Below are 25,326 nucleotides of genomic sequence, written 5' to 3' on the forward strand. Positions count from 1 at the left end.
TAATTAGACCCGAGGGTGAGTAAAATATGATTTTTAGAATAAACACTTAATTTATTTGGTTATGACACACTGCCTCTTTAAAATGGTGAATCACACAGTTTTAAATGAGTAGTTAACCACTGTATTAGAAGCACGTTTGCTCTATTTACATCACGAAGTGGATGTGAATTCGATGAACAATTATGAGTTACTGCCTCCTCGTGTCTGCAGAAGAGAATGGCGTGAGTGAGGTTGTGATGCTGGCTTTTTCTTGTTCACGCCCATTCTAGATCTGACGTAACAAACGAGCAGAGCGACAGAGGCCACGCCCACCACAGCATAAATCAACGATGGCGTCACACTCGAAGAACTGCTCGGGATGTCTGGAGAGAGAAAAGACTTATCAGAATCAAATGCTCGTTTCTAAAAACCTTTTGCTTATTAAATGTTTGAATGAAAATTCTAAAATGCAGTGTTCTAAAAAAGCCCCTTTGAGAAACAGACCTTGTTCTCTGATCTTATCGGACTCTTTCTGCCACTAGACTGAGAACTGATTCCACTGTATTTTATATATCATCATTTTGTTTTCTTTAGTTTTAATTTGATTTTAAATCAATTTTTTTTAATTATTTTAGAATTTAATTCCTTGCTTTTATTATTGTGTTTTTTTACTGTTATGTAAAGCACTTTGAATTACCATTGTGTATGAAATGTACTATATAAATAAACTTAACTTGCCTTGTTCTTCTGACTGAATTTTTTAATTTTTACCAAGTGAAAGTGAAAAAAGTGAAAGTAAAAAAAAAACAATACAGGGCACTAGCTTCAACGTGTATTATAATTAGTTGTTTGCACTATATATATATATATATATATATATATATATATATATATATATATATTTCACTAGTTCACGCTTACATATAATTAGCTGAGGTATGGTATGCGTATTTGGCGTGCTGTCCGGGGAAGGGCTCCGAGCTCGGGAATTGCCCGAACCTAGAGTACCCCCCCTTCCCCGTATATTGTAAAGTGAACTTGAAGTGTGGAGATGGGGTGGAGGAGGGATGCTGATAAACCGTCAATGGATAGAGGTAAGGCAGCGATATTTATACTGTGGGATTGATTACTTGATTGTGGTCCACCTGTGATGATTAGGCTAAGTATCTGACGCGCTCCTCCCGAATCTTCATTGATAATTACATTTCACTAGTTCACGCTTACATATAATTAGCTGAGGTATGGTATGCGTATTTGGTGTGCTGTCCGGGGAAGGGCTCCGAGCTCGGGAATTGCCCGAACCTAGAGTACCCCCCCTTCCCCGTATATTGTAAAGTGAACTTGAAGTGTGGAGATGGGGTGGAGGAGGGATGCTGATAAACCGTCAATGGATAGAGGTAAGGCAGCGATATTTATACTGTGGGATTGATTACTTGATTGTGGTCCACCTGTGATGATTAGGCTAAGTATCTGACGCGCTCCTCCCGAATCTTCATTGATAATTACATTTCACTAGTTCACGCTTACATATAATTAGCTGAGGTATGGTATGCGTATTTGGCGTGCTGTCCGGGGAAGGGCTCCGAGCTCGGGAATTGCCCGAACCTAGAGTACCCCCCCTTCCCCGTATATTGTAAAGTGAACTTGAAGTGTGGAGATGGGGTGGAGGAGGGATGCTGATAAACCGTCAATGGATAGAGGTAAGGCAGCGATATTTATACTGTGGGATTGATTACTTGATTGTGGTCCACCTGTGATGATTAGGCTAAGTATCTGACGCGCTCCTCCCGAATCTTCATTGATAATTACATTTCACTAGTTCACGCTTACATATAATTAGCTGAGGTATGGTTTGCGTATTTGGCGTGCTGTCCGGGGAAGGGCTCCGAGCTCGGGAATTGCCCGAACCTAGAGTACCCCCCAAAAAGGCAAGTGTACAAGAGGACAGCCGCCAGTTTAAAGAATGCCCCCCCAAAAAAGCAGAGTACTGGCGGGGGCTGATTTGGTTTCTGAGAAGTTGACTCGTTGGCAGGCTGGAAGGGCCTACGTACTCCGGAGGGAGCGACTTGGGAGTTGGGAGAGTAGGCCCTACCGGCTGCAGCTAGTGAACTATGTGGTTGTTGGCGCCCGGTCGGTAGGGCTCGGGCCGATGCTCAACTGGAGCTTTTTGGCGTTGGAACGGTGAGCCCTACCGGCCGATGAGGAGGAGCAGCGTGGTTGTGGTGCCCGACCGGGAGGACCCGAGTTGCCTTGACCGGAATAGGTCACGGTGTCGGCGTACGGGCCCTACTGGCTGATAGCCCCTGCTATTCAGTGGGTGAAGGGCCTAACGCTGACTGAGAGGGCCCATGAAGCCTCCGACAGGAGATTGAGACTCAGGATGACGGACGTCTGGGTCCTCTCGGTTTGGCAGATAAAAAGCTTTTGGGCTAGCCGACAAGGAGGACTCTGGCAACATCCGAAGGGAGATCCCGACTCACGGCATCGGATGGATGAGACTCGCTTGTGGCTGGCAAGCATAGGCCCGTCCGGGAGACTCTCGCCAGACGTCTGAAGGGAGCACACGCGACAGACGGGTAAGCCTCGGCGGACGGGGAGGGTTGGAAAGGAAAACCCGACTGGGAGGACTCTCGCAGCATCCGATGGGGCCTCTAACTCAGAACATCGAACGGGTAAGCCTCGCCAGACGGGGTTAAAAGATGTGAGAGTAGCTGAGGGTAGCTTTTTTTTTTTTTTTTTTTTGCAGGATTTGGCGAGAGGACGAGACTCGTAGCGTCGGACGGTTAAGCCTCGCCTACCGTCAAATGGAAAGGTAAGTTGCATGGCCGAGAGACTGTTACCGACGTCCGAAGGGAGCACACACATCGAACGGGTAAGCCTCGCCGACCGTAGAGTGGAAACGTAAAGCAAGTCTGTCCAGGAGGCTCTCGCCAGCGTCCGAAGGGAGCACACACATCGAACGGGTAAGCCTCGCTGACCATAGAAAAGGAAAAGGTAAGGTTGTCTAACCGGGAGGCTCTCGCCGGCGTCCGAAGGGAGCACACGCATCGAACGGGTAAGCCTCTCCGGATGGCGGACAGAAAAGGTAACGATAGGTGGCCAGGAGGCTCTTGCCAGCGTCCGGCGGGGACAAAACTGGGTGAGCCTCGCAGGCCGTAGGATGGAAAAGGTAAGTTTGTGTGGTCGTTAGGCTGTCGTCAGCGTTTTAAGGGAGTTTGCTACTCCCGGCAAGAGACGGGTTAGCCTTGGCGACCATAGGAAAGAAGGAGAGTTTATTGTGTGTTTGGTACTTGCAGCATTTGAACAGCTTGCTTGTAGGTCTGTAACCTAAACCACGCGGTAAGGTCGTGGTTGGCTGGCCAGGAGGCTGTCGCCAGCGTCCGATGGGAGCACTCGCATCGGACGGGTAAGCCTCACTGGCCGAGGGTGGAAAAGGTCAGGTTGTGTAGCCGGGAGGCTCGGACCGACGTCCGATAGGAGCTTAGCTCCAGGAATCGGACGGGTAAACCTCTCTGGCTGAAGGACGGAAAAGGTTGTCCGGCCGGGAGGCTCTTACCTTCGTCCGACAGGAGCTTAGCTCCCGGATAGAACGGTTAAGCCTCGCTGGCCAAAGGACGGAAAAGGTAAGGTTGTCTAGCCGGGAAGCTCTCACCTACATTCAATGGGAGCCCTGACTCCGTGCATTGGATGGGTAAACCTCTCCGTACGTAAGACAGAATGGCAAAGCAGGTAGCCGGGGCTTTCACCTACGTCCGAAGGGAGTGTGAGCTCCTGGCAACGAACGGGTAAGCCTTGCTGGCCGCAGAATGGAAAAGGTGAGGTTGTCTGGCCGGGAGGCTCTCGTCAGCATCCGATGGGAGCTCAAGCTCTTGGCATCGAAGAGAGAAGCCTTGCCGGCCATAGGATTGAAAAAGGTAAGGTTATCTGGTCGGGAGGCTATGGCCAACATCCGGTGTTTTTTTATTCATTATTTATTTATTTATTTTCTATATTTATTTTTTATTTATTATATTTATTAAAATTTGCGACACCAGATGGGTAGTCTCTCCAGCCATCGGAGGGAAAATTGAGATTGTTTTATCTGCGAAGAGCCCGTTAGTGTTCGGCGAAAGCGTAACTTGCGGTATTGGATGGGTACATCTTGCCATCGGAGGGAAAATTTGTTTGGGCTGCAATGTACTCATTGGTGTTCGATAGGTAAATGTTGCTTTTTTTTTTTTTTTTTTTTTTTGGTTAATCGGCCTTTTTTAATCGGGTAAGCTTCGCTGGTGGTCGGATGGAAAGTCCAAGATTGATTAAGTGGGAAAGCATCTGGCAGGATTTTAATACTTGCGATGTCAAACGAGTAAGCTTTGCTGATAGTTGAATGGAGAAGGCAAAGGTTGGTTCAACCGGGAGCCCTCTTGCAGCGCCTGGCAGGGAGTTCGATACTAAGGATGATTTATTTGTCTACGAGGGTAGACGCTGTGAGGCTTACTTGAATAATAGTTTAGCGATTCCAATGAGCTGCTTCCGATAATGAGTCCGAAAAAATCTTGGTGCAGTCATAGTATCCGAAATTAAGCGTGCAAAAATAAATTGGATTTCCTGTGCCAGTGTACCCCAAATAGGTGCCATGTATCGGCGATGTGGTCATTGTCAGCACGTGAGATCGATGGTACATATCAACGATGTAATCGTGCATGGGTGGAGTAAGAGAAAGATTCTTTATACTGTCTGAGCTTACTATTTACCATTTTGACCATGCAGGTGCACGAAAAGAGCCTATGGAATCACCAATAATCAAAAAATATACTTTCGGACGTACTGATACACTGGTATTAAGTATAAATACTATATTTAAATACTGCTAGTTCATGTAGTTGGCACTACGGTCATCTCGCTTGTCCAGTGAAATTATTATTATTATTATTTTTTTTATTTTTTTTTATTTTTATTTTTTTAATCTACGGGCTCACATCATCCTTTGAGAGCAGGGGCGAGCGGGAAATGCAGTGCTGAGATGGGATAACGGAGCGGTTTGATAGCCGAATTAAGGTAGGCCGCCTAATGATTATTATAAAAAACGTTGGTTGGAGAATGGGCCTAATATCGTCTTGGCTATTGTCGATACATGATGCTATCACCGCAACCTCGGATGCATGGCATGCCTTTAGGCATGTGTGGTATTTTTTTTTTTTTTATATATATATTTAGGTGTAGGAAAGGCTCCTGCGGGAGCAGACGCTGCTACAGCAGTGGGGAGAACGGGAAAGGCTCCTGCGGGAGCAGACACTGCTACGGCAGTGTGGAGGTACAGGAAAGGCTCCTGCGGGAGCAGACACTGCTGCGGCAGTGAGGAGGTATAGGAAAGGCTCCTGCGGGAGCAGACACTGCGCGGCAGTGAGGAGGTATAGGAAAGGCTCCTGCGGGAGCAGACACTGCTGCGGCAGTGGGGAGATACGGGAAAGGCTCCTGCGGGAGCAGACACTGCTGCGGCAGTGGGGAGATACGGGAAAGGCTCCTGCGGGAGCAGACACTGCTGCGGCGGTGGGGAGATACGGGAAAGGCTCCTGCGGGAGCAGACACTGCTGCGGCGGTGGGGAGATACGGGAAAGGCTCCTGCGGGAGCAGACACTGCTGCGGCGGTGGGGAGATACGGGAAAGGCTCCTGCGGGAGCAGACACTGCAGCGGCGGTGGGGAGATACAGGAAAGGCTCCTGCGGGAGCAGACACTGCAGCGGCGGTGGGGAGATACAGGAAAGGCTCCTGCGGGAGCAGACACTGCAGCGGCGGTGGGGAGATACAGGAAAGGCTCCTGCGGGAGCAGACACTGCAGCGGCGGTGGGGAGATACAGGAAAGGCTCCTGCGGGAGCAGACACTGCAGCGGCGGTGGGGAGATACAGGAAAGGCTCCTGCGGGAGCAGACACTGCAGCGGCGGTGGGAAGGTACAGGAAAGGCTCCTGCGGGAGCAGACACTGCTGCGGCAGTGAGGAGGTACATGAAAGGCTACTTGCTTCGGCTGCTGTAGATGTTGGCTGTGGGAAGAGTAAAAAGTGTTAGTAATATTTGATGAGGCAAGCTAAAAATGGATGGGTAGCCTACGGTGTTACCAGCTTAGCAATTTGTTGCCTGATTTGACAATTCCTTGGGCCTTGTCCACCTTATTATGTTCCTGTTGGAAAAGCATCTTTCCTCTCATTTGGCCTCCGGGCTCTTTAGACGGACTCCCGAGCGGATACGTTTGGAACGCTGTTTTCACGTTGTATTATGGACTGTGGAAACAGAGGCTTTTGGAAACGATTGAGCATGTTTAGTCTTGTAAGGCGTTGTACCGAAAGACATGATTGTAGCAGTAACGTTAACCCCTTACCAGACACCCCCCATTTTTGGCATGGAGGCAGAAATTATATACCCAAAATAAAGAGGTTTCTGTTCATGATTCTTTCTGACTAGATCCGTGATCAACATTTGTCCACGAGCTAACACTTTGACGTTTACCGTTCAGGAATAGGAATAGTTTTCCTGACGTGATGGAAAATTAATCACTGGAATTATGTTTTATCGAAATATTGGTCAAATATAAAAGCCAAAGTCTTTGGACTTCGATTGATGAGCGGTTTATCCAGATCAAGTAAGACAGTGATGTTTAACGTGCTGTGAAAATGAAACATAGAGTGGGGCCGTTGGCGATGCTTGCAGCAAATGGGTTAACAGCAGTTATGTGCTATTCGCTTCCAAGTGGTTTCTAAAGAGATTTACTTTCCGTTTTTTTCGTATTACGGTCCTTAAAAGGCGATGGTAATTTTACTCACACTTGCTATCCTGCATCAAAACACGAGGGCAGATGCGTTTTAGATTAATTTTGGGTGATCACGCCAGTGAATGGTAAAATAGGTCCCTAAATTATTTGGTCCTACCAGAAGACTTGCATGGAAATTAAAATTTTAAATTAAGCATTTAGCGGGCGCTTTTATCCAGAGACTTTACCCAGAGTTTTTTTTTTTTTTTTTTTTTTTAACTTATGTCTGTATCATTTCGGCGAGGTTTAAACGTGCGCGGTAAGGCGAATGTAACAATAATAATGATTATTATTATTATTATTTTATTTGTAGGAACAAACGCCAAAAGCAATACAAAAATTCATTAAAGACAGGTAGTCTTGAATAAATGTGACTTAATCAACTTTTTAAAATCGCCCAACATAGGTGCATATCTGACGTGCAGAAGAAGTACATTCCATAGCTTAGGGGCTTTACATGAAAAGACTCTTTCCCCCATGGTCTTTAGCTCACATTATGGCTGGTGAAGTGAAAGAGAGTTAGTAGAACGAAGAGAGCGTGATGGAATATCAGGACTGATGAGTTCACAAAGATACTCAGGTGCAGTCCCATGAAGTGCCTAGTATGTTAAGATAAGAATTTTAAAATCAATTCTCACGTTTACGGGAAGCCCGTGTAATTGTGAAAGAACAGGTGTAATGTGTTCGCGAGGAGAAGTACAAGCGTGCGGCAGAATACTGAAGCTTGCTCAACGATTTAGCTGGAAGGCCTGAGAACGAGGCATTACAATAATCTAACCTAATGCCTTTGGCTTCGTGGTTAAAAAGTGGCATCATCATCCGACGGAACAGTGTATATGTAGTCCAAATCTATGCGGGATCCACACCCCGGATCAGCGGGTGGCGGTAATGCACCTTTACGTTGGTTTGCCAAAACCGCCATAAAACGCTACTAGAAGAAGACGGAACTACGTCAAGACGTAGTTTAACAAAACTTTAGCCGCAAAACTGCTTTTAGATGCAACACTTTGAATGCAAACTGCCGTAAAAATCCAATGAAGAAAAAAGAAGAACCTGTTTTTTTTTTTTTTTTTTTAGCGTCTTCGCCTGGAAATGTATTAGTCTGCACGCCGCTAGAGGAAGCGGCCTCAAACTGCCACTCGGCCGGAACGCCGTGGTGAAAGACTGAGCCGTGGTTGGATTCTTTCTGCTGCAATCCAGCGCTCGACGAGAGCTCGGTCTCGGGCGGCACGATCGTGTATCGAGCAAGGCAAGCTCGGAGTTGCACGGTCTATTGGCCACGATGTGTGGCTTGGCGAGGATAGCAGCTGTCGCGATGACGCTTAATGCTGCTCAACGGCCGTGTTTGGCTGGGTAGAAATGATCTCGGGTCGGCAAAAGCAGCAGGTCTTATAAATCCCCTGTGTAGCACTCTTCGTTGGTATGAAAATTGGGTCTGTGATAAGGTGACTGACGAAGCGAACCAGCATGCTGATAAACCGTCAATGGATAGAGGTAAGGCAGCGATATTTATACTGTGGGATTGATTACTTGATTGTGGTCCACCTGTGATGATTAGGCTAAGTATCTGACGCGCTCCTCCCGAATCTTCATTGATAATTACATATATCATCATGGTAACGTTTCGGTGTCGATGTTGCTAAATTCTTTAATAAATACATTCATTCATTAACATCAGTGAACCAACAAACGGTTTTAAACAAGTTTAGAAATTAGTATAAATTACAAAATTTTAGTTTTGGGTGAATTGTTCCATTAAAAGAAAGATCACTGAAGTAGGCTACCTGGACATTTACAGAGCTGAGTGATGTCCAGATGTTGAGTCTGGTTGCTGATGGGATTGTTGAGCACACAGCTGTAGCTGTTTTTATCCTGATATTCCACCTCCAGAGGTAGAGAGAGACTGATGCTGAGATCAGACACACTGATGCTGGACAATAAACTGTTTCCTTTGTACCAGGAGAGAGTCACATGACCCACATTCACCACTGAACACACCAATGAACATCTGGGCACTGAGGATCTTTCAGATGATGCACAGTTTGCAGTGTTGATGACAGGAACAGGAAGATGAGCTGGAAAACATGTAAATAAATATAAGTATATTGCCATGGCATGGGAAAACTCATAAAAAAGGGAAATTAGGATATGTTAATAATAATATTAATACCACAGACACAGAATTGAGCTACACAACACTGGACAAGAAGATCCAACAAAGCACATAAAGTCTGCATAACATATTAGTTTTGAGAAAGATGAATTAATCAAGAAAGGACATTGGGTTAGTTTGTTGGCATGAAATACAAGTAAATGAGAAATACATTTTATTTGTAACATTCATAAGCTTCACATCCATTCATACATGTATATTTTAAGTCATATCGGACTCACCATAGACAGTAACATTAAATATCTTGTCTGAGTTCCCTCTGTTGCTGCGGATCTGTCGTTTATAAAGCCCAGAGTCTGTGCTTCTGGTGTTTCTGATGGTCAGAGATCCAGTCTGATTGTCCAGCTTCAGTCTGTCTCCAAATATCTCATGACTGTTAAACATATCAATCACAAGCTTATAGATTTCAGCTATACGAGTCTCTTTAGGTCCAAACATCCACAGTATCTGATCATCTCTCTGTAGTTCAGTAACATCAGTGTTTAGAGTGACAGAATCTCCCTCAGTCACCGACTTCATTACATCTGGAGCAGCACCAAACACACCTGAAACACATTCAGAACAACATCTTTGGCAGAACCGAGAGATCTTAAAAATCCTTCAAAATGTATCTAGTATATTTATTTTTTAAAACATTTAGCATATAGAGAAATGACAGGATGTGGTTTTTACCGTTGGTTATTAGCTCATGAATGTTTCTATAATGATTAGATGAGTTTTCTTCAATAATTTAAAGTTAACCCTTATACAATAATGTTTTGGCACATATCAGTCAAACAGGCACATTATTGGATCATTTGAGCTTGTTACAGACACTGATGCTCAGTGACTCTTGAAAACCTCTGAAATTTAATATATATATCACCAAGCATTTACAAAAACGCATGAATGTAATAAGTAGCAATACACATCTTACCTTCCACACAAATGAAGAGCAAGATTAAACAGCACTTGTGCGTGTGCATCTTCAAAGTGCAACTTGTGTTACTGAAGTTTCAGTTCACAAACAAGAGTATCCGGTAAATATTCAGCCAATCACCGCTCACTGCTCATTGTATTGTTATGAGTAAGTATCAGTCAGAGCCTTCATTTCTTTTTAGAGTCCAGAACACATTCGTTTTTAGCATCTTGGTTGTTTAAACATAATTCAAGTACCAATAGCCTCCATATGTTACTAAAGCTTTTAAGCTTATTTTTCCTCATGTTGTAAAATTCTTGAGTGATTAATATATTATAAATTATCCCTAGGTTGTGAAATAAACAGGCTATCTCATATTTGACACACCAAAGTGTGTTAAAATAAACATGCTATGTATTTTGTTGCTAAGCACAAGAACGTCCGCGTTGGCATTGTGGGCAGACAAAGATTCGTGAGAAGTTTCAGGTGCTTGCGAGGCTGAAGACCATCTCCAGCACTGTGGTTATAGCTCTCTCATATACTCTCTTTCCACAAGACCACTTTCTACTGCATGCTAACAGTGTTAGACGGTATGTTGTTTAGAGGGCAATAGGTGAGAAGGGACTTACACAGAAGAGAAGAAATTGTTAAAGAAGCTATTTTTGTTTTCTTTGCCCCCAAAAGTATTCTCATAGCTTCATTAAATGAAGGCTGAACCACTGATATCACATGGACTATTTTGATGATGTAGTTGTAATTACTCTGAAATTACTTTATTTTTGTACAAAAGCAGTTTCATATGTGATGCATTAAAATGTAGAAACGTGCATGCTTTGTTTATTTTCTTTCAGCTTGTCTGGTAGTCATTCATGGCCTCACTCCTCAGGGTTTTTATGTGAAGCCACAGGTCTCTGCCCAACTCATGCTGTCATTCCAGTAATTCTACCATTCTGTCCTGTATCATAGCATTGCAAGTCCAGTGGCGGACGAAGTACACAAATCAAGTACTTGAGTAAAAGTACAGATACGTATAATAAAATATTACTCCAGTAAAAGTAAAAGTACTCCTTTTTCAATTTTACTCAAGTGAAAGTACAAAAGTACTAAATTTTTAATGTACTTAAGTAAAAAAAGTACTGAAAGATAGATGTTTGCAATTTTATATAGGCTAATTTAATTTTATATTAGCACATTTTTTTTTTTTTTTTTATAACCCTACTGCTCAAAATACCTGGGATTTTTTCCAAAATAACCACTATATGGAGTCAAGATATATTTTTGTTGTTGATATGGATTACACTGATGAGAGTAATGTTCACTGTGAAGCTTACACTGTGATGTACCTGAGAGAAAACAGAGATGACCATCTGATTTTCACCAGTAAGAACAAAGTATTTTAAAGTTTGTTGTTTTACTGAACATCACAGTTATATATGACATGATAATAAGGCCTGAAGATTTTAAGGAAAATATAATTATATTTTCATAATGATTTTTTTCCTTCTCAAACCTTGTCTGGGGTGTAAAAACACCACTGGCCAAACGGGGTGCATCTCTTCCCCTCTTTGATAATTACTGTAGTTACCATGTTCTGAACATCACATCCTTTCTTTTCTCCCCAGATGTAATATATATATATATATATATATATATATATATATAGGTGGTTGAATAAAAATATTTGGACATTATTTATACAAATGACCTCAAGTTAGCACCAGCAAGCTTGTTAGCTAGACAGTTAGCATCAGCTAACAATATTTACTTATTTTCAGTACGGTTATGAATAACGTCCTTAATAACAATGGATGAAAAGTTTAGAGCTCTACTGAGGATTAAGTCTAGAGTGTGTCCACCTTTGTGTGTGGGTCCATGTACATGCTGAATCGACAAGCAAAAAAAAGCCTCAAGTCCAAATATTAATTTATCACCAATTAACTGTTTGACAAACACTTCCTGCTTCGATGTCCAGATCTGAATTTTAAAAAATCTCAAACATGCTCCGATGTCCCGATCTGAATCAACCGAGTCGCGACCAGGCTCCGAAGTGCCGATCTGAATCAACCGAGTCGCGAACAGACTCCGAAGTCCCGATCTGAATCAACCGAGTCGCGAACAGGCTCCGAAGTGCCGATCTGAATCAACCGAGTCGCGAACAGGCTCCGAAGTGCCGATCTGAATCAACCGAGTCGCGAACAGGCTCCGAAGTGCCGATCTGAATCAACCGAGTCGCGAACATGATCCGAAGTGGCGATGTGAATCAACCGAGTCGCGAACAGACTCCGAAGTCCCGATCTGAATCAACCGAGTCGCGAACAGGCTCCGAAGTGCCGATCTGAATCAACCGAGTCGCGAACAGGCTCCGAAGTGCCGATCTGAATCAACGGAGTCGCGAACAGGCTCCGAAGTGCCGATCTGAATCAACAGAGTCGCGAACAGGCTCCGAATTGCCGATCTGAAAACTTCGACCAAAGAATGTAAAAAAAAATTTTTTCTCAATTTCTCTAATAACTCTATACTCTAATAACTCTACAAATCTATGAAAGACTCAGATCACGTGTCTAAAAATAAATCGCTAGTAAAAGAGAAATAATAAGAGGAGTGAAGTTTCCTACCGTTCTGCTGTGTTTGGTCCTCACGCGCGTCTGACGCTCTGCGGCGCGTCTCCGCCCCTCACACGCGCGTTTACAGCACTAAATTAATCATCTTTGCTAATTATTATACATTTACTTCATTGTCAGCTCCAGGTACTTCATTTATTATTGTTCATTGAACTGTTTGAAACAAAAAAAGGTCGTATTTCAGAAATAATTCTAAATTATCAAAATAAAATAAAATAATGGTTTCTATTTTAATATCCTTTAAAATATAATCTATTTCTGTGATGTGCAGCTGTATTTTCAGCATCATTCCTCCAGTCTTCAGTGTCACATGATCTTTAGAAATCATGAAAATATGATGATTATTATTAGAACTATTAATAGTTGTGCTACCAAATATTATTTTGGAATCTGTGATCTGTGAAAGTGTTTTAAAGTTTGTGGTTTTACAGAACATCACAGTTATATATGACATGATAATAAGGCCTGAAGTTAGGAAGAACATTTTAAGGAAAATATAATTATATTTTCATAATGATTTTTTCCTTCTCAAACCTTGTCTGTGGTGTAAAAACACCCCTGGCCAAACGGGGTGCATCTCTTCCCCTCTTTGATAATTACTAGTTACCATGTTCTGAACATCATGTAATCTATATACATATATATAGGTGGTTGAATAAAAATATTTGGACATTATTTATAAAAATTACCTCAAGTTAGCACCAGCAAGCTTGTTAGCTAGACATTTAGCATCAGCTACAATATTTACTTATTTAACGTCTAACGTTACTCGTCTAGTTAATCCAAACAATATACATATGTATAACGTTACTGTTAATACACAATATAAAAACAGATGTCATGGTAGCATTTTAATAAAACGGTTAATATTACGGTAGCGGGGAATTTGGACATGCATGAGTTATTTTATTTAATCTGTGTTAGTTTAAGGTTATTTTATTTTATTTTTTAACCTAAAACACAGAGACGCTGATATGTGTCTGCATGTCAGCATTTCAGTGGGCTTAAACAGATCACTCTTTACAGCGGATTTAGTTCCCAAACAACGGACAATTTTGACCTAAATATGATTTTCAGTTACAATAATTAATCCTAAATTTCGACATTAATAACTTACTTTTAGCAACATCAGACGCACGCGCGCTCACAAGATCTCCCGCTTCTTACTTATGTAGACTCGCACTTAACGGTTCATTTGAATCAGTGAGCGGTCGGCTCCAGAACAGCTGCAATCGGATCATTCTAATTCGTAAACGAATCGTTTGGTGCGATTCGCGATCCGATTAAAGTTTATTTTGAAAAGACTCAGTTCGTTCATGATGAATCAGACACCGCTTCTGCGTGTCGGAGCACTTGATATATTATAGGGAGTAACATGTTTTATGAAATGTAGTGAAGTTAAAAGTACGATCTTATGCTTTGGAATGTAGTGAAGTAAAAGTAAAAGTTACTCAAAATAAAACTACTCCAGTAAATTAATTTATTTGGATATGACACACTGCCTCTTTAAAATGGTGAATCACACAGTTTTAAATGAGTAGTTAAAAAAATTGAGAACCACTGTATTAGAAGCACGTTTGCTCTATTTACATTACGAAGTGGATGTGAATTCGATTGAACAATTATGAGTTACTGCCTCCTCGTGTCTGCAGAAGAGAATGGCGTGAGTGAGGTTGTGATGCCAATAGAATGTTCCTGCACAACCGGAGGCTGCAGATTCAGGACCGCAGATCTGGGCCGCAGTTCTAGGACCCTAGTTTTTCCTGACAGCGCCACCTACCGTACTGGCCAATATAGCGATGGCTGCAGTTTCAGGAACGCAGTTCTAGTATCCTGTTGGTTTAGTTTGCGGTCACGTTACTTTGTATATACCCTTCTCTGTGATGCTGGCTTTTTCTTGTTCACATCCATTCTAGATCTGACGTAAAAAAAACGGAGCAACAGAGGCCACGCCCACCACAGCATAAATCAACGATGGCGTCACACTCGAAGAACGGCTCGGGATGTCTGGGGAAAGAAAAGACTAATATTAGACTAGCCCATATGAGGAATCAAATGCTCGTTTCTAAAAATCTTTTGCTTATTAAATGTTTGAATGAAAATTCTAAAATGCAGTGTTCTAAAAAAGCCCCTTTGAGAAACAGACCTTGTTCTCAAACCTTTTAAACACTCGCACTCTTTTTACTAGACTGAGAACTGATTGCACTGTATTTTATATATCATCATGATTTTTTTTACTGATATAATGTTTACTGATGAAATGTACTATTTAAATAAACAACTTATTTTTCTGACTGTGAATTTTCACATTTTTACCAATAGAGGGCACTAGCTTCTTAATTATAATTAGTTGTTTGCAGTTACATATATATATATATATATATATATATATATATATATATATATATATATATATATATATATATATATATATATATATATATATATATACACACACATACATATTTGTATTTATTTATTTCAATGAAAAACTCGACCAGGAAAGTGACACCATGGTGTTTTCATTGGCTTCATTTGTGACTATTAAGTGAGTCATCACGTTATCATTTCAGTGTTGTGTCAACTTTGAAAAATTCATTAACAAACATATTAATTCCTTAACATCAGAGAACCAACAAACGGTTTTAAACAAGTTTAGAAATTAGTATAAATTACATAATTTTATTTTTGGGTGAATTGTTCCATTAAAAGAAAGATCACTGAAGTAGGCTACCTGGACATTTACAGAGCTGAGTGATGTCGAGATGTTGAGTCTGGTTGCTGATGGGATTGTTGAGCACACAGCTGTAGCTGTTTTTATCCTGATATTCCACCTCCAGAGGTAGAGAGAGACTGATGCTGAGATCAGACACACTCATGCTGGACAATAAACTGTTTCCTTTGTACCAGGAGAGAGTCACATGACCCACATTCACCACTGAACACACCAATGAACAATTCTGCTCTGAGGATGAGGATGATGAAGATGAAGAACATTGTGAAGAATTACTGCTGATTACAGGAACAGGAAGATGAGCTGGAAAACATGTAAATAAATATAAGTATATTGCCTTGACATGGGAAAACTCATACAAAAGGGAAAATAGGATAGGTTTATAATCAGAATCAGGATCAGAAAGACCTTTATGCCAAGTATAATTGCACATACAAGGAATTTGTTTTAGTGACATAGGATTCCAGTACTCAGAGACAACCACACACAGACAAAAATAAATAAAAACATTTGGCAAATAAATAATTGTATAAACAATTGTGCTATAAATGATAATGGAATAAGATTGAATAAGATGCAGGGATGTAGGATGGAGGGGTAACAAATAAATATAAGGATATTGCACATTTATTTGCATAAGCATAAGTGGGGAACATTTAACTGTTCATGAGGTAGATTGCCTGGGGGAAGAAACTGTTCCTGTGCCTTGCTGTTCTGGTGTTTGCGGCTCTGAGGCGCTGGCCAGATGGCAAAAGTTCAAAGATGGGGAGACTTGGATGTGAGGGATCCAGAGTGATTTTCTGAACCTTTTCCTCACTCTGGATGTATACAGTGCTTGAAGGGTGGGCAGGGGAGCACCAATAATCCTTTCGGCAGTCTGAACAGTTCTCTGTAGTCTTCTGATGTCTGATTTTGTTGCTGAACCAAACCAGACAGTTATTGAGGTACACAGTACAGACTCAATGACGGCTGAGTAGAACTGTTTCAGCAGCTCCTGTGGCAGGTTAAACTTCCTCAGCTGGTGAAGGAAATACAACCTTTGCTGGGCCTTTTTCACAACGTCAATGTGATTGTCCCACTTCAGGTCCTGAGAGATGGTGGTTCCCAGGAACCTGATGACTCCACTGCAGTCACAGGGCTGTTCATGATGGTGAGTGGGGGGAGTGCAGGGGGGTTTCTCCTGAAGTCCACAATCATCTCCACTGTTTTGAGCGTGTTCAGCTCCAGGTTGTTAAGACTGCACCAGACAGCCAGCTGCTCAACCTCTTGTCTGTAAGCAGACTCATCACTGTCCTGGATGAGGCCGATGACTGTAGTGTCATCTGCAAACTTCAGGAGCTTGACAGAGGGGTCTTTAGAGGTGCAGTCGTTGGTGTACAGGGAGAAGAGCAGAGGGGAGAGAACACATCCCTGAGGGGCACCAGTGTTGGTGGAACGGCTGTTTGACATGAATTTCCCCAGTCTCACTAGCTGTTGCCTATCTGTCAGAAAGCTGGTGATCCACTGACAGATAGAGCTAGGAACAGAGAGCTGGGTCAGTTTAATCTGGAGGGTTGTTGGGATGAAGTCCACAAACAGGATCCTCAAATAAGTCCCTGTTTTGTCCAGATGTTGCAGGATGAAGTGCAATCCCATGTTGATTGCATCATCCACCGATCTGTTAGCTCGGTAAGCAAATTACAGGGGGTCCAGTCAGTGTTGGGTATAGTTACTTTGGAAAGTAGTTAGTTAGGTTACAACGTTACCATCAATTAAAAGTAATCAGTTATGATACAGCGTTACCTATTCATAAAAGTAACGCGTTAGAGTACTCATGCGTTACCAAAAATTAAAAGCCGTTTGCAGCGGCTCACACACGACAGACACAGCCCCCGGCCCCTTTAAATGCACCTAGAAGTCGTGACTACCGACAATGAATAACGTCCGTCATCCGAATAAATTAACACTGCAGGATAACAATAACAGGAAAGACAGTCAGCAATCGGCTATTCCACATGGCGTTTTATTTATTTATTATCACAGAACATATTATTAATCAAAATTCGCACCTAACGTTACCCAGCCCGGTTAGCCTAGGCTACTGTATATTATGAGCACCACAAGATAACTCCTGATTTTTCTTTAACTTTAAATAATGCAGTTATCAAAGTACAAGTATGCTTACTTGTAAACACAACCTTAAACAGGCTTGCAGATTTAAATCCATTTAGAAATGATGAACAACCAGCCAGCCAACGATCTAACAGAAATTAACAGCTGCCTGTCAAACAAAAATGATAACAAACCGAATTAAATCCTTCACTGCCACACAGGCAAATGACAAATCGCTTAAAAGCCGAACTAATTATTATTAAAGTATCACTCACAGTCACAAGCCTAAATTCGCTTTAACACAGTCCTCTTACATTTACTCTTCAAAGTAGTGATTAAAACGTAGCGTTAAATTTGAGGTAGAATTTTTGGCGGTCGACAGAAGCAGAGTGTGCATTTTACCGTTATGTTCTTTTCTTTTTCGTTGACAAATTGAAAATAATGTGCGTACTTCCATAAACCAAACGCTGTCCTCTCTACCATCTTGCCGGGAGTTCGAAAAAAAAACCCACACACACAGGGTCAGGCGCAGGGCACAGACGCATCACAGCCATTGACTTTACGATCACAGAGCTTCGGCTCCGCTGATACTGTACATCGGCAGGTGGCACAGTAGACCTAGGACTACTGTCTGACAAAAAGCCGGCTGCAGTCGGGATTTTCCTTTCCTTAAAATAACGGATTACTTTTTTAAAAAAATAACGAAGTTACTGATTACTTACGCACGAAACTAATGCGTTAAGTTACAAATTTCAGGAAAAAAGTAATTAGAGTACTCTAACGCGTTACTTTGTAACGCGTTACCCACAACACTGGGTCCAGTAAGGGTCCAGTGATGTCCTTCAGATAAGCCAGAACCAGTTTTTCAAACGACTTCATAACGACAGACGGTAGAGCCACAGGTCTGTAGTCATAAAGTTCTGCTATCTTGGGTTTCTTTGGGATGGGGATGATGGTGGAGCGTTTGAAGCAGGAAGGCACTTCACACAACTCCAGGGATCTGTTGAAGATCTGTGAAAAGATGGGGGCCAGCTGGTCAGCACAGATTTTCAGACAGGCTGGTGTAACACCATCTGGGCCTGGTGCTTTTCTTCTTTTGTTCTTCTTGAAGACCTGGCGCACATCATCTCCACAGATTTGAAGAGCAGGAGGTGTGGAGAGGGGGATTGCAGGATGTGTTAATGGTTGTGTAGGGAGATGGTCAGAATGGGTGTTGGGGGTTTCAAATCTGCAATAAAACTCATTCAGGTCGTTAGCAAGTCGTTGATTAGCCTCAGTGCAAGGGGATGGTGTCTTGTAGTTAGTGATGGCTCTCAGTCCACTCCAAACTGAAGTTGAGTGGTTGGAAGTAAACTGGTCTTCCAACTTTTTAGCGTAGGTCTTTTTAGCCGCTCTGATCTCTTTGTTCAGTGTGTTCCTGGCCCGATTGTACAAGACCCTGTCCCCATTTCTGTAGGCATCCTCTTTGGCCTGACGAAGATGTCTGAGTTTTACTGTAAACCATGGCTTATCATTGTTGAATGTTAAATAAGTCCTGGTTGGAATGCATATATCCTCACAGAAACTAATATAGGATGTTACGGTCTCTGTGAGTTCGTCCAGATCGGTGGTAGCACCTTCAAAAACACTCCAATCAGTGAGGTCAAAACAAGGTTGTAAATCCTGCTCCGTTTCACTGGTCCATCTCTTCACAGTCCTTACTACAGGTTAAGCAGATTTAAGTTTACATGTATATTTTAAGTCATATCGGACTCACCATAGACAGTAACACTGAATATCTTGTCTGAGTTCCCTCTGTTGCTGCGGATCTGTCGTTTATAAAGCCCAGAGTCTGTGCTTCTGGTGTTTCTGATGGTCAGAGATCCAGTCTGATTGTCCAGCTTCAGTCTGTCTCCAAATATCTCATGACTGTTAAACATATCAATCACAAGCTTATAGATTTCAGCTATACGAGTCTCTTTAGGTCCAAACATCCACAGTATCTGATCATCTCTCTGTAGTTCAGTAACATCAGTGTTTAGAGTGACAGAATCTCCCTCAGTCACCGACTTCATTACATCTGGAGCAGCACCAAACACACCTGAAACACATTCAGAACAACATCTTTGGCAGAACCGAGAGATCTTAAAAATCCTTCAAAATGTATCTAATATATTTATTTTTAAAACATTTAGCATATAGAGAAATGACAGGATGTGGTTTTTACCATTGGTTATTAGCTCATGAATGTCTCTATAATGATTAGATGAGTTTTCTTCAGTAATTTAAAGTTAACCCTTATACAATAATGTTTTGGCACATATCAGTCAAACAGGCACATTATTGGATCATTTGAGCTTGTTACAGACACTGATGCTCAGTGACTCTTGAAAACCTCTGAAATTTAATATATATATCACCAAGCATTTACAAAAACACATGAATGTAATAAGTAGCAATACACATCTTACCTTCCACACAAATGAAGAGCAAGATTAAACAGCACTTGTGCGTGTGCATCTTCAAACTGCAACTGGTGTTACTGAAGTTTCAGTTCACAAACAAGTGTATCTGGTAAATATTCAGCCAATCACCGCTCACTGCTCATTGTATTGTTATGAGTAAGTATCAGTCAGAGCCTTCATTTCTTTTTAGAGTCCAGAACACATTCGTTTTTAGCATCTTGGTTGTTCAAACATAATTCAAGTACCAATAGCCTCCATAGGTTACTAAAGCTTTTAAGCATATTTTTCCTCAAGTTGTAAAATTCTTGAGTGATTAATATATTTTAAATTATCCCTAGGTTGTGAAAGACACACCAAAGTGTCTTAAAATAAACATGCTATGTATTTTGTTGCTAAGCACAAGAACGTCAGCGTTGGCATTGTGGGCAGATAAAGATTCGTGAGAAGTTTCAGGTGCTTGCGAGCGTTTTTATGTGAAGCCACAGGTCTCTGCCCCAACTCATGCTGTCATTCCAGTAATTCTACCATTCTGCCCTGTATCATAGCACTGCAAGTCATTACATGTCTCATCCTACACTATACCGCTTTACTCCCACAGGCTTTGTGCTGCATCTGATGAAATTTAACCCTGATCTGTATTGTTTGTTTGTGTTAAACCTTGATTTTTTCCCCTCTTTTTGTTTTCCCCTTTTCATTGTCATTAGTATTTGTATAGAAATCCCAATGTTCCAGAAACTGAGAAGTCGGTTATTTCCAAAAATAAAGAGTTTGAAATTTAACTACAATTACAACACTGTTTATGAAGGTGTTTGTTCATGCTTTAGGTTAGTGACTTTCAATGTGTTTGTAAATTAATACAATTTGTAAATAAAATTCAGTGTGTTAATTAGACCGGAGGGTGAGTAAATTATGATTTTTAGAATCACCTTAATTTATTTGGTTATGACACACTGCCTCTTTAAAATGGTGAAACACAGTTTTAAATGAGTAGTTAAAAAAATTGAGAACCACTGTATTAGAAGCACGTTTGCTCTATTTTACATTACAAAGTGGATGTGAATTCGATTGAACAATTTTGAGTTACTGCCTCCTTGTGTCTGCAGAAGAGAATGGCGTGAGTGAGGTTGTGATGCTGGCTTTTTCTTGTTCACGCCCATTCTAGATCTGACGTAAAAAAACAAGCAGAGCGACAGAGGCCACGCCCACCACAGCATAAATCAACGATGGCGTCACACTCGAAGAACTGCTGGGAAAGTCTGGGGAAAGAAAAGACTTATCAGACTATGCTCATTTTTGAAAATTCTAAAATGCAGTGTTCTAAAAAAAGCACCTTTGAGAAACAGACCTGGTTCTCAAACCTTGTAAATACTCGCACTCTTTCTTTTTTTTTTTACTGATATGTAAAGCACTTAGAATTACCATTATGAATGAAATGTACTATTTAAATAAACTTAACTTATTTTTCTGACTGTGAATTTTAACATTTTTACCAATAGAGGGCACTAGCTTCTTAATTATAATTAGTTGTTTGGAGTGTGTGTGTGTGTATATATATATATATATATATATATATATATATATATATATATATATATATATATATATATATATATATATATATATATATATATATATTTGTATTTATTTATTTATTTCAATTAAAAACTCGACCAGGAAAGTGATACCATGGTGTTATCATCGGCTGCATTTGTGACTATTAAGTGATTCATCATCTATGGTCATCACGGAGTAATCACGTTAACATTTCAGTGTTGTGTCAACTTTGACAAATTCAATATGAATTCATTAACATCAGTGAACCAACAAACGGTTTTAAACAAGTTTAGAAATTATTATAAATTACATAATTTTAGTTTTGGGTGAATTGTTCCATTAAAAGAAAGATCACTGAAGTAGGCTACCTGGACATTTACAGAGCTGAGTGATGTCCAGATGTTGAGTCTGGTTGCTGATGGGATTGTTGAGCACACAGCTGTAGCTGTTTTTATCCTGATATTCCACCTCCAGAGGTAGAGAGAGACTGATGCTGAGATCAGACACGCTGATGCTGGACAATAAACTGTTTCCTTTGTACCAGGAGAGAGTCACATGACCCACATTCACCACTGAACACACCAATGAACAATTCTGCTCTGAGGATGAGGAGGATGAAGAGCATTGTGAAGAGTCTCTGCTGATGACAGGAACAGGAAGATGAGCTGGAAAACATGTAAATAAATATAAGTATATTGCCTTGACATGGGAAAACTCATACAAAAGGTAAAACAGGATAGGATTATAATCAGAATCAGATTAGAATCAGGATCAGAAAGACCTTTATGCCAAGTATGCTTGCACTTACAAGGAATTTGTTTTAGTGACATAAGCTTCCAGTACACAGAGACAACAACACACAGACAACAAAAAAAAGGCAAATAAATAAGTGTATAAACAATTGTGCTATAAATGATAACGGAATGGATTGAATAATATGCAGGGATGTACTAAGATAGAGGGGTAACAAATAAATATAATAATATTGCACATTTATTTGCATAATCATAAGTGGGGAACATTTAACTGTTCATGAGGTAGATTGCCTGGGGGAAGAAACTGTTCCTGTGCCTTGCTGTTCTGGTATTTGTGGCTCTGAAGCGCTGGCCAGATGGCAAAAGTTCAAAGATGGGGTGACTTGGATGTGAGGGATCCAGAGTGATTTTATGAGCCCTTTTCCTCACTCTGGATGTGTACAGTTCTTGAAGGGTGGGCAGAGGAGCACCAATAATCCTTTCGGCAGTCCGAACAGTTCTCTGTAGTCTTCTGATGTCTGATTTTGTTGCTGAACCAAACCAGACAGTTATTGAGGTACACAGTACAGACTCAATGACGGCTGAGTAGAACTGTTTCAGCAGCTCCTGTGGCAAGTTAAACTTCCTCAGCTGGCGAAGGAAATACAACCTTTGCTGGGCCTTTTTAACAATGGAGTCAATGTGATTGTCCCACTTCAGGTCCTGAGAGATGGTGGTTCCCAGGAACCTGATGACTCCACTGCAGTCACAGTGCTGTTCATGATGGTGAGCGAGGGGAGTGCAGGGGGGTTTCTCCTAAAGTCCACGATCATCTCCACTGTTTTAGCGTGTTCAGCTCCAGGTTGTTAAGACTGCACCAGACAGCCAGCTGCTCAACCTCTTGTCTGTAAGCAGACTCATCACCGTCCTGAATGAGGCCGATGACTGTAGTGTCGTCTGCAAACTTCAGGAGCTTGACAGAGGGGTCTTTAGAGGTGCAGTCGTTGGTGTACAGGGAGAAGAGCAGAGGGTAGAGAACACATCCCTGAGGGGCACCAGTGTTGGTGGAGCAGCTGTTTGACATGAATTTCCCCAGTCTCACTAACTGTTGCCTATCTGTCAGAAAACTGGTGATCCACTGACAGATGGAGCTAGGAACAGAGAGCTGCGTCAGTTTGGTCTGGAGGGTTGTTGGGATGATGGTGTTGAAAGCCGAACGAAAGTCCACAAATAGGATCCTCACATAAGTCCCTGTTTTTTTCAGATGTTGCAGGATAAAGTGCAATCCCATGTTGATTGCATCATCCACGGACCTGTTAGCTCAGTAAGCAAACTGGAGGGGGTCCAGTAAGGGTTCAGTGATGTCCTTCAGATAAAACAGAACCAGTTTTTCAAACGACTTCATGACGACAGACGGTAGAGCCACAGGTCTGTAGTCATAAAGTTCTGCTATCTTGGGTTTCTTTGGGATGGGGATGATGGTGGAGCGTTTGAAGCAGGAAGGCACTTCACACAACTCCAGGGATCTGTTGAAGATCTGTGAAAAGATGGGGGCCAGCTGGTCAGCACAGATTTTCAGACAGGCTGGTGTAACACCATCTGGGCCTGGTGCTTTTCTTCTTGAAGACCTGGCGCACATCATCTTCACAGATTTGAAGAGCAGGAGGTGTGAAGGGTGGGATTGCAGGATGTGTTAATGGTTGTGTAGGGAGATGGTCAGAATGGGTGTTGGGGGTTTCAAATCTGCAATAAAACTCATTCAGGTCGTTAGCAAGTCGTTGATTAGCCTCAGTGCAAGGGGATGGTGTCTTGTAGTTAGTGATGGCTCTCAGTCCACTCCAAACTGAAGTTGAGTGGTTGGAAGTAAACTGGTCTTCCAACTTTTTAGCGTAGGTCTTTTTAGCCGCTCTAATCTCTTTGTTCAGTGTGTTCCTGGCCCGATTGTACAAGACCCTGTCCCCATTTCTGTAGGCATCCTCTTTGGCCTGACGAAGATGTCTGAGTTTTACTGTAAACCATGGCTTATCATTGTTGAATGTTAAATAAGTCCTGGTTGGAATGCATATATCCTCACAGAAACTAATATAGGATGTTACGGTCTCTGTGAGTTCGTCCAGATCGGTGGTAGCACCTTCAAAAACACTCCAATCAGTGAGGTCAAAACAAGGTTGTAAATCCTGCTCCGTTTCACTGGTCCATCTCTTCACAGTCCTTACTACAGGTTAAGCAGATTTAAGTTTACATGTATATTTTAAGTCATATCGGACTCACCATAGACAGTAACACTGAATATCTTGTCTGAGTTCCCTCTGTTGCTGCGGATCTGTCGTTTATAAAGCCCAGAGTCTGTGCTTCTGGTGTTTCTGATGGTCAGAGATCCAGTCTGATTGTCCAGCTTCAGTCTGTCTCCAAATATCTCATGACTGTTAAACATATCAATCACAAGCTTATAGATTTCAGCTATACGAGTCTCTTTAGGTCCAAACATCCACAGTATCTGATCATCTCTCTGTAGTTCAGTAACATCAGTGTTTAGAGTGACAGAATCTCCCTCAGTCACCGACTTCATTACATCTGGAGCAGCACCAAACACACCTGAAACACATTCAGAACAACATCTTTGGCAGAACCGAGAGATCTTAAAAATCCTTCAAAATGTATCTAATATATTTATTTTTAAAACATTTAGCATATAGAGAAATGACAGGATGTGGTTTTTACCATTGGTTATTAGCTCATGAATGTCTCTATAATGATTAGATGAGTTTTCTTCAGTAATTTAAAGTTAACCCTTATACAATAATGTTTTGGCACATATCAGTCAAACAGGCACATTATTGGATCATTTGAGCTTGTTACAGACACTGATGCTCAGTGACTCTTGAAAACCTCTGAAATTTAATATATATATCACCAAGCATTTACAAAAACACATGAATGTAATAAGTAGCAATACACATCTTACCTTCCACACAAATGAAGAGCAAGATTAAACAGCACTTGTGCGTGTGCATCTTCAAACTGCAACTGGTGTTACTGAAGTTTCAGTTCACAAACAAGTGTATCTGGTAAATATTCAGCCAATCACCGCTCACTGCTCATTGTATTGTTATGAGTAAGTATCAGTCAGAGCCTTCATTTCTTTTTAGAGTCCAGAACACATTCGTTTTTAGCATCTTGGTTGTTCAAACATAATTCAAGTACCAATAGCCTCCATAGGTTACTAAAGCTTTTAAGCATATTTTTCCTCAAGTTGTAAAATTCTTGAGTGATTAATATATTTTAAATTATCCCTAGGTTGTGAAAGACACACCA

General features: G+C 41.5%; 2 protein-coding genes across 5 annotated transcripts in view; both read right to left on the bottom strand.

Moving 5' to 3' along the window:
- Positions 1-25,319, bottom strand: LOC127942949 (SLAM family member 9). 3 transcript variants are annotated; one of them, XM_052538980.1, is made up of 4 exons: positions 24,977-25,319; positions 9,157-9,480; positions 8,547-8,837; positions 1-362 (listed from the first exon to the last, which is right to left on the bottom strand). In XM_052538980.1, exons 1-4 carry the CDS (start codon positions 25,023-25,025, stop codon positions 181-183), a joined length of 846 nt encoding a protein of 281 aa, XP_052394940.1. In that variant the 5' UTR covers positions 25,026-25,319; the 3' UTR covers positions 1-180. The 3 variants fall into 3 exon arrangements, with proteins under 3 accessions (XP_052394940.1, XP_052394941.1, XP_052394942.1); XM_052538981.1 differs by lacking the exon at positions 24,977-25,319 and adding an exon at positions 19,730-20,240; XM_052538982.1 differs by lacking the exon at positions 24,977-25,319 and adding an exon at positions 9,852-10,186.
- The window catches only part of LOC127942952 (SLAM family member 5), a 30,886-nt gene that overhangs the window by 491 nt on the left and 5,069 nt on the right, over positions 1-25,326 (bottom strand). The gene's annotated exons all lie outside the window — the stretch shown is intronic.

The sequence above is a fragment of the Carassius gibelio genome, chromosome A22 (assembly GCF_023724105.1).
Source record: "Carassius gibelio isolate Cgi1373 ecotype wild population from Czech Republic chromosome A22, carGib1.2-hapl.c, whole genome shotgun sequence".
Classification (NCBI taxonomy): domain Eukaryota; kingdom Metazoa; phylum Chordata; class Actinopteri; order Cypriniformes; family Cyprinidae; genus Carassius; species Carassius gibelio.

What these genes read in the sequence shown, in the direction of transcription:
- LOC127942949 (XM_052538980.1), bottom strand. Translation starts at nt 25,025, where the DNA reads ATGCACACGCACAAGTGCTGTTTAATCTTGCTCTTCATTTGTGTGGAA. An exon ending in ATTTAATGTTACTGTCTATG is followed by an intron (nt 8,838 to 9,156) that starts GTGAGTCCGATA and finishes CATGTTTTCCAG; the next exon opens with CTCATCTTCCTGTTCCTGTC. An exon ending in TCAGCTCTGTAAATGTCCAG is followed by an intron (nt 363 to 8,546) that starts GTAGCCTACTTC and finishes TTCTCTCTCCAG; the next exon opens with ACATCCCGAGCAGTTCTTCG.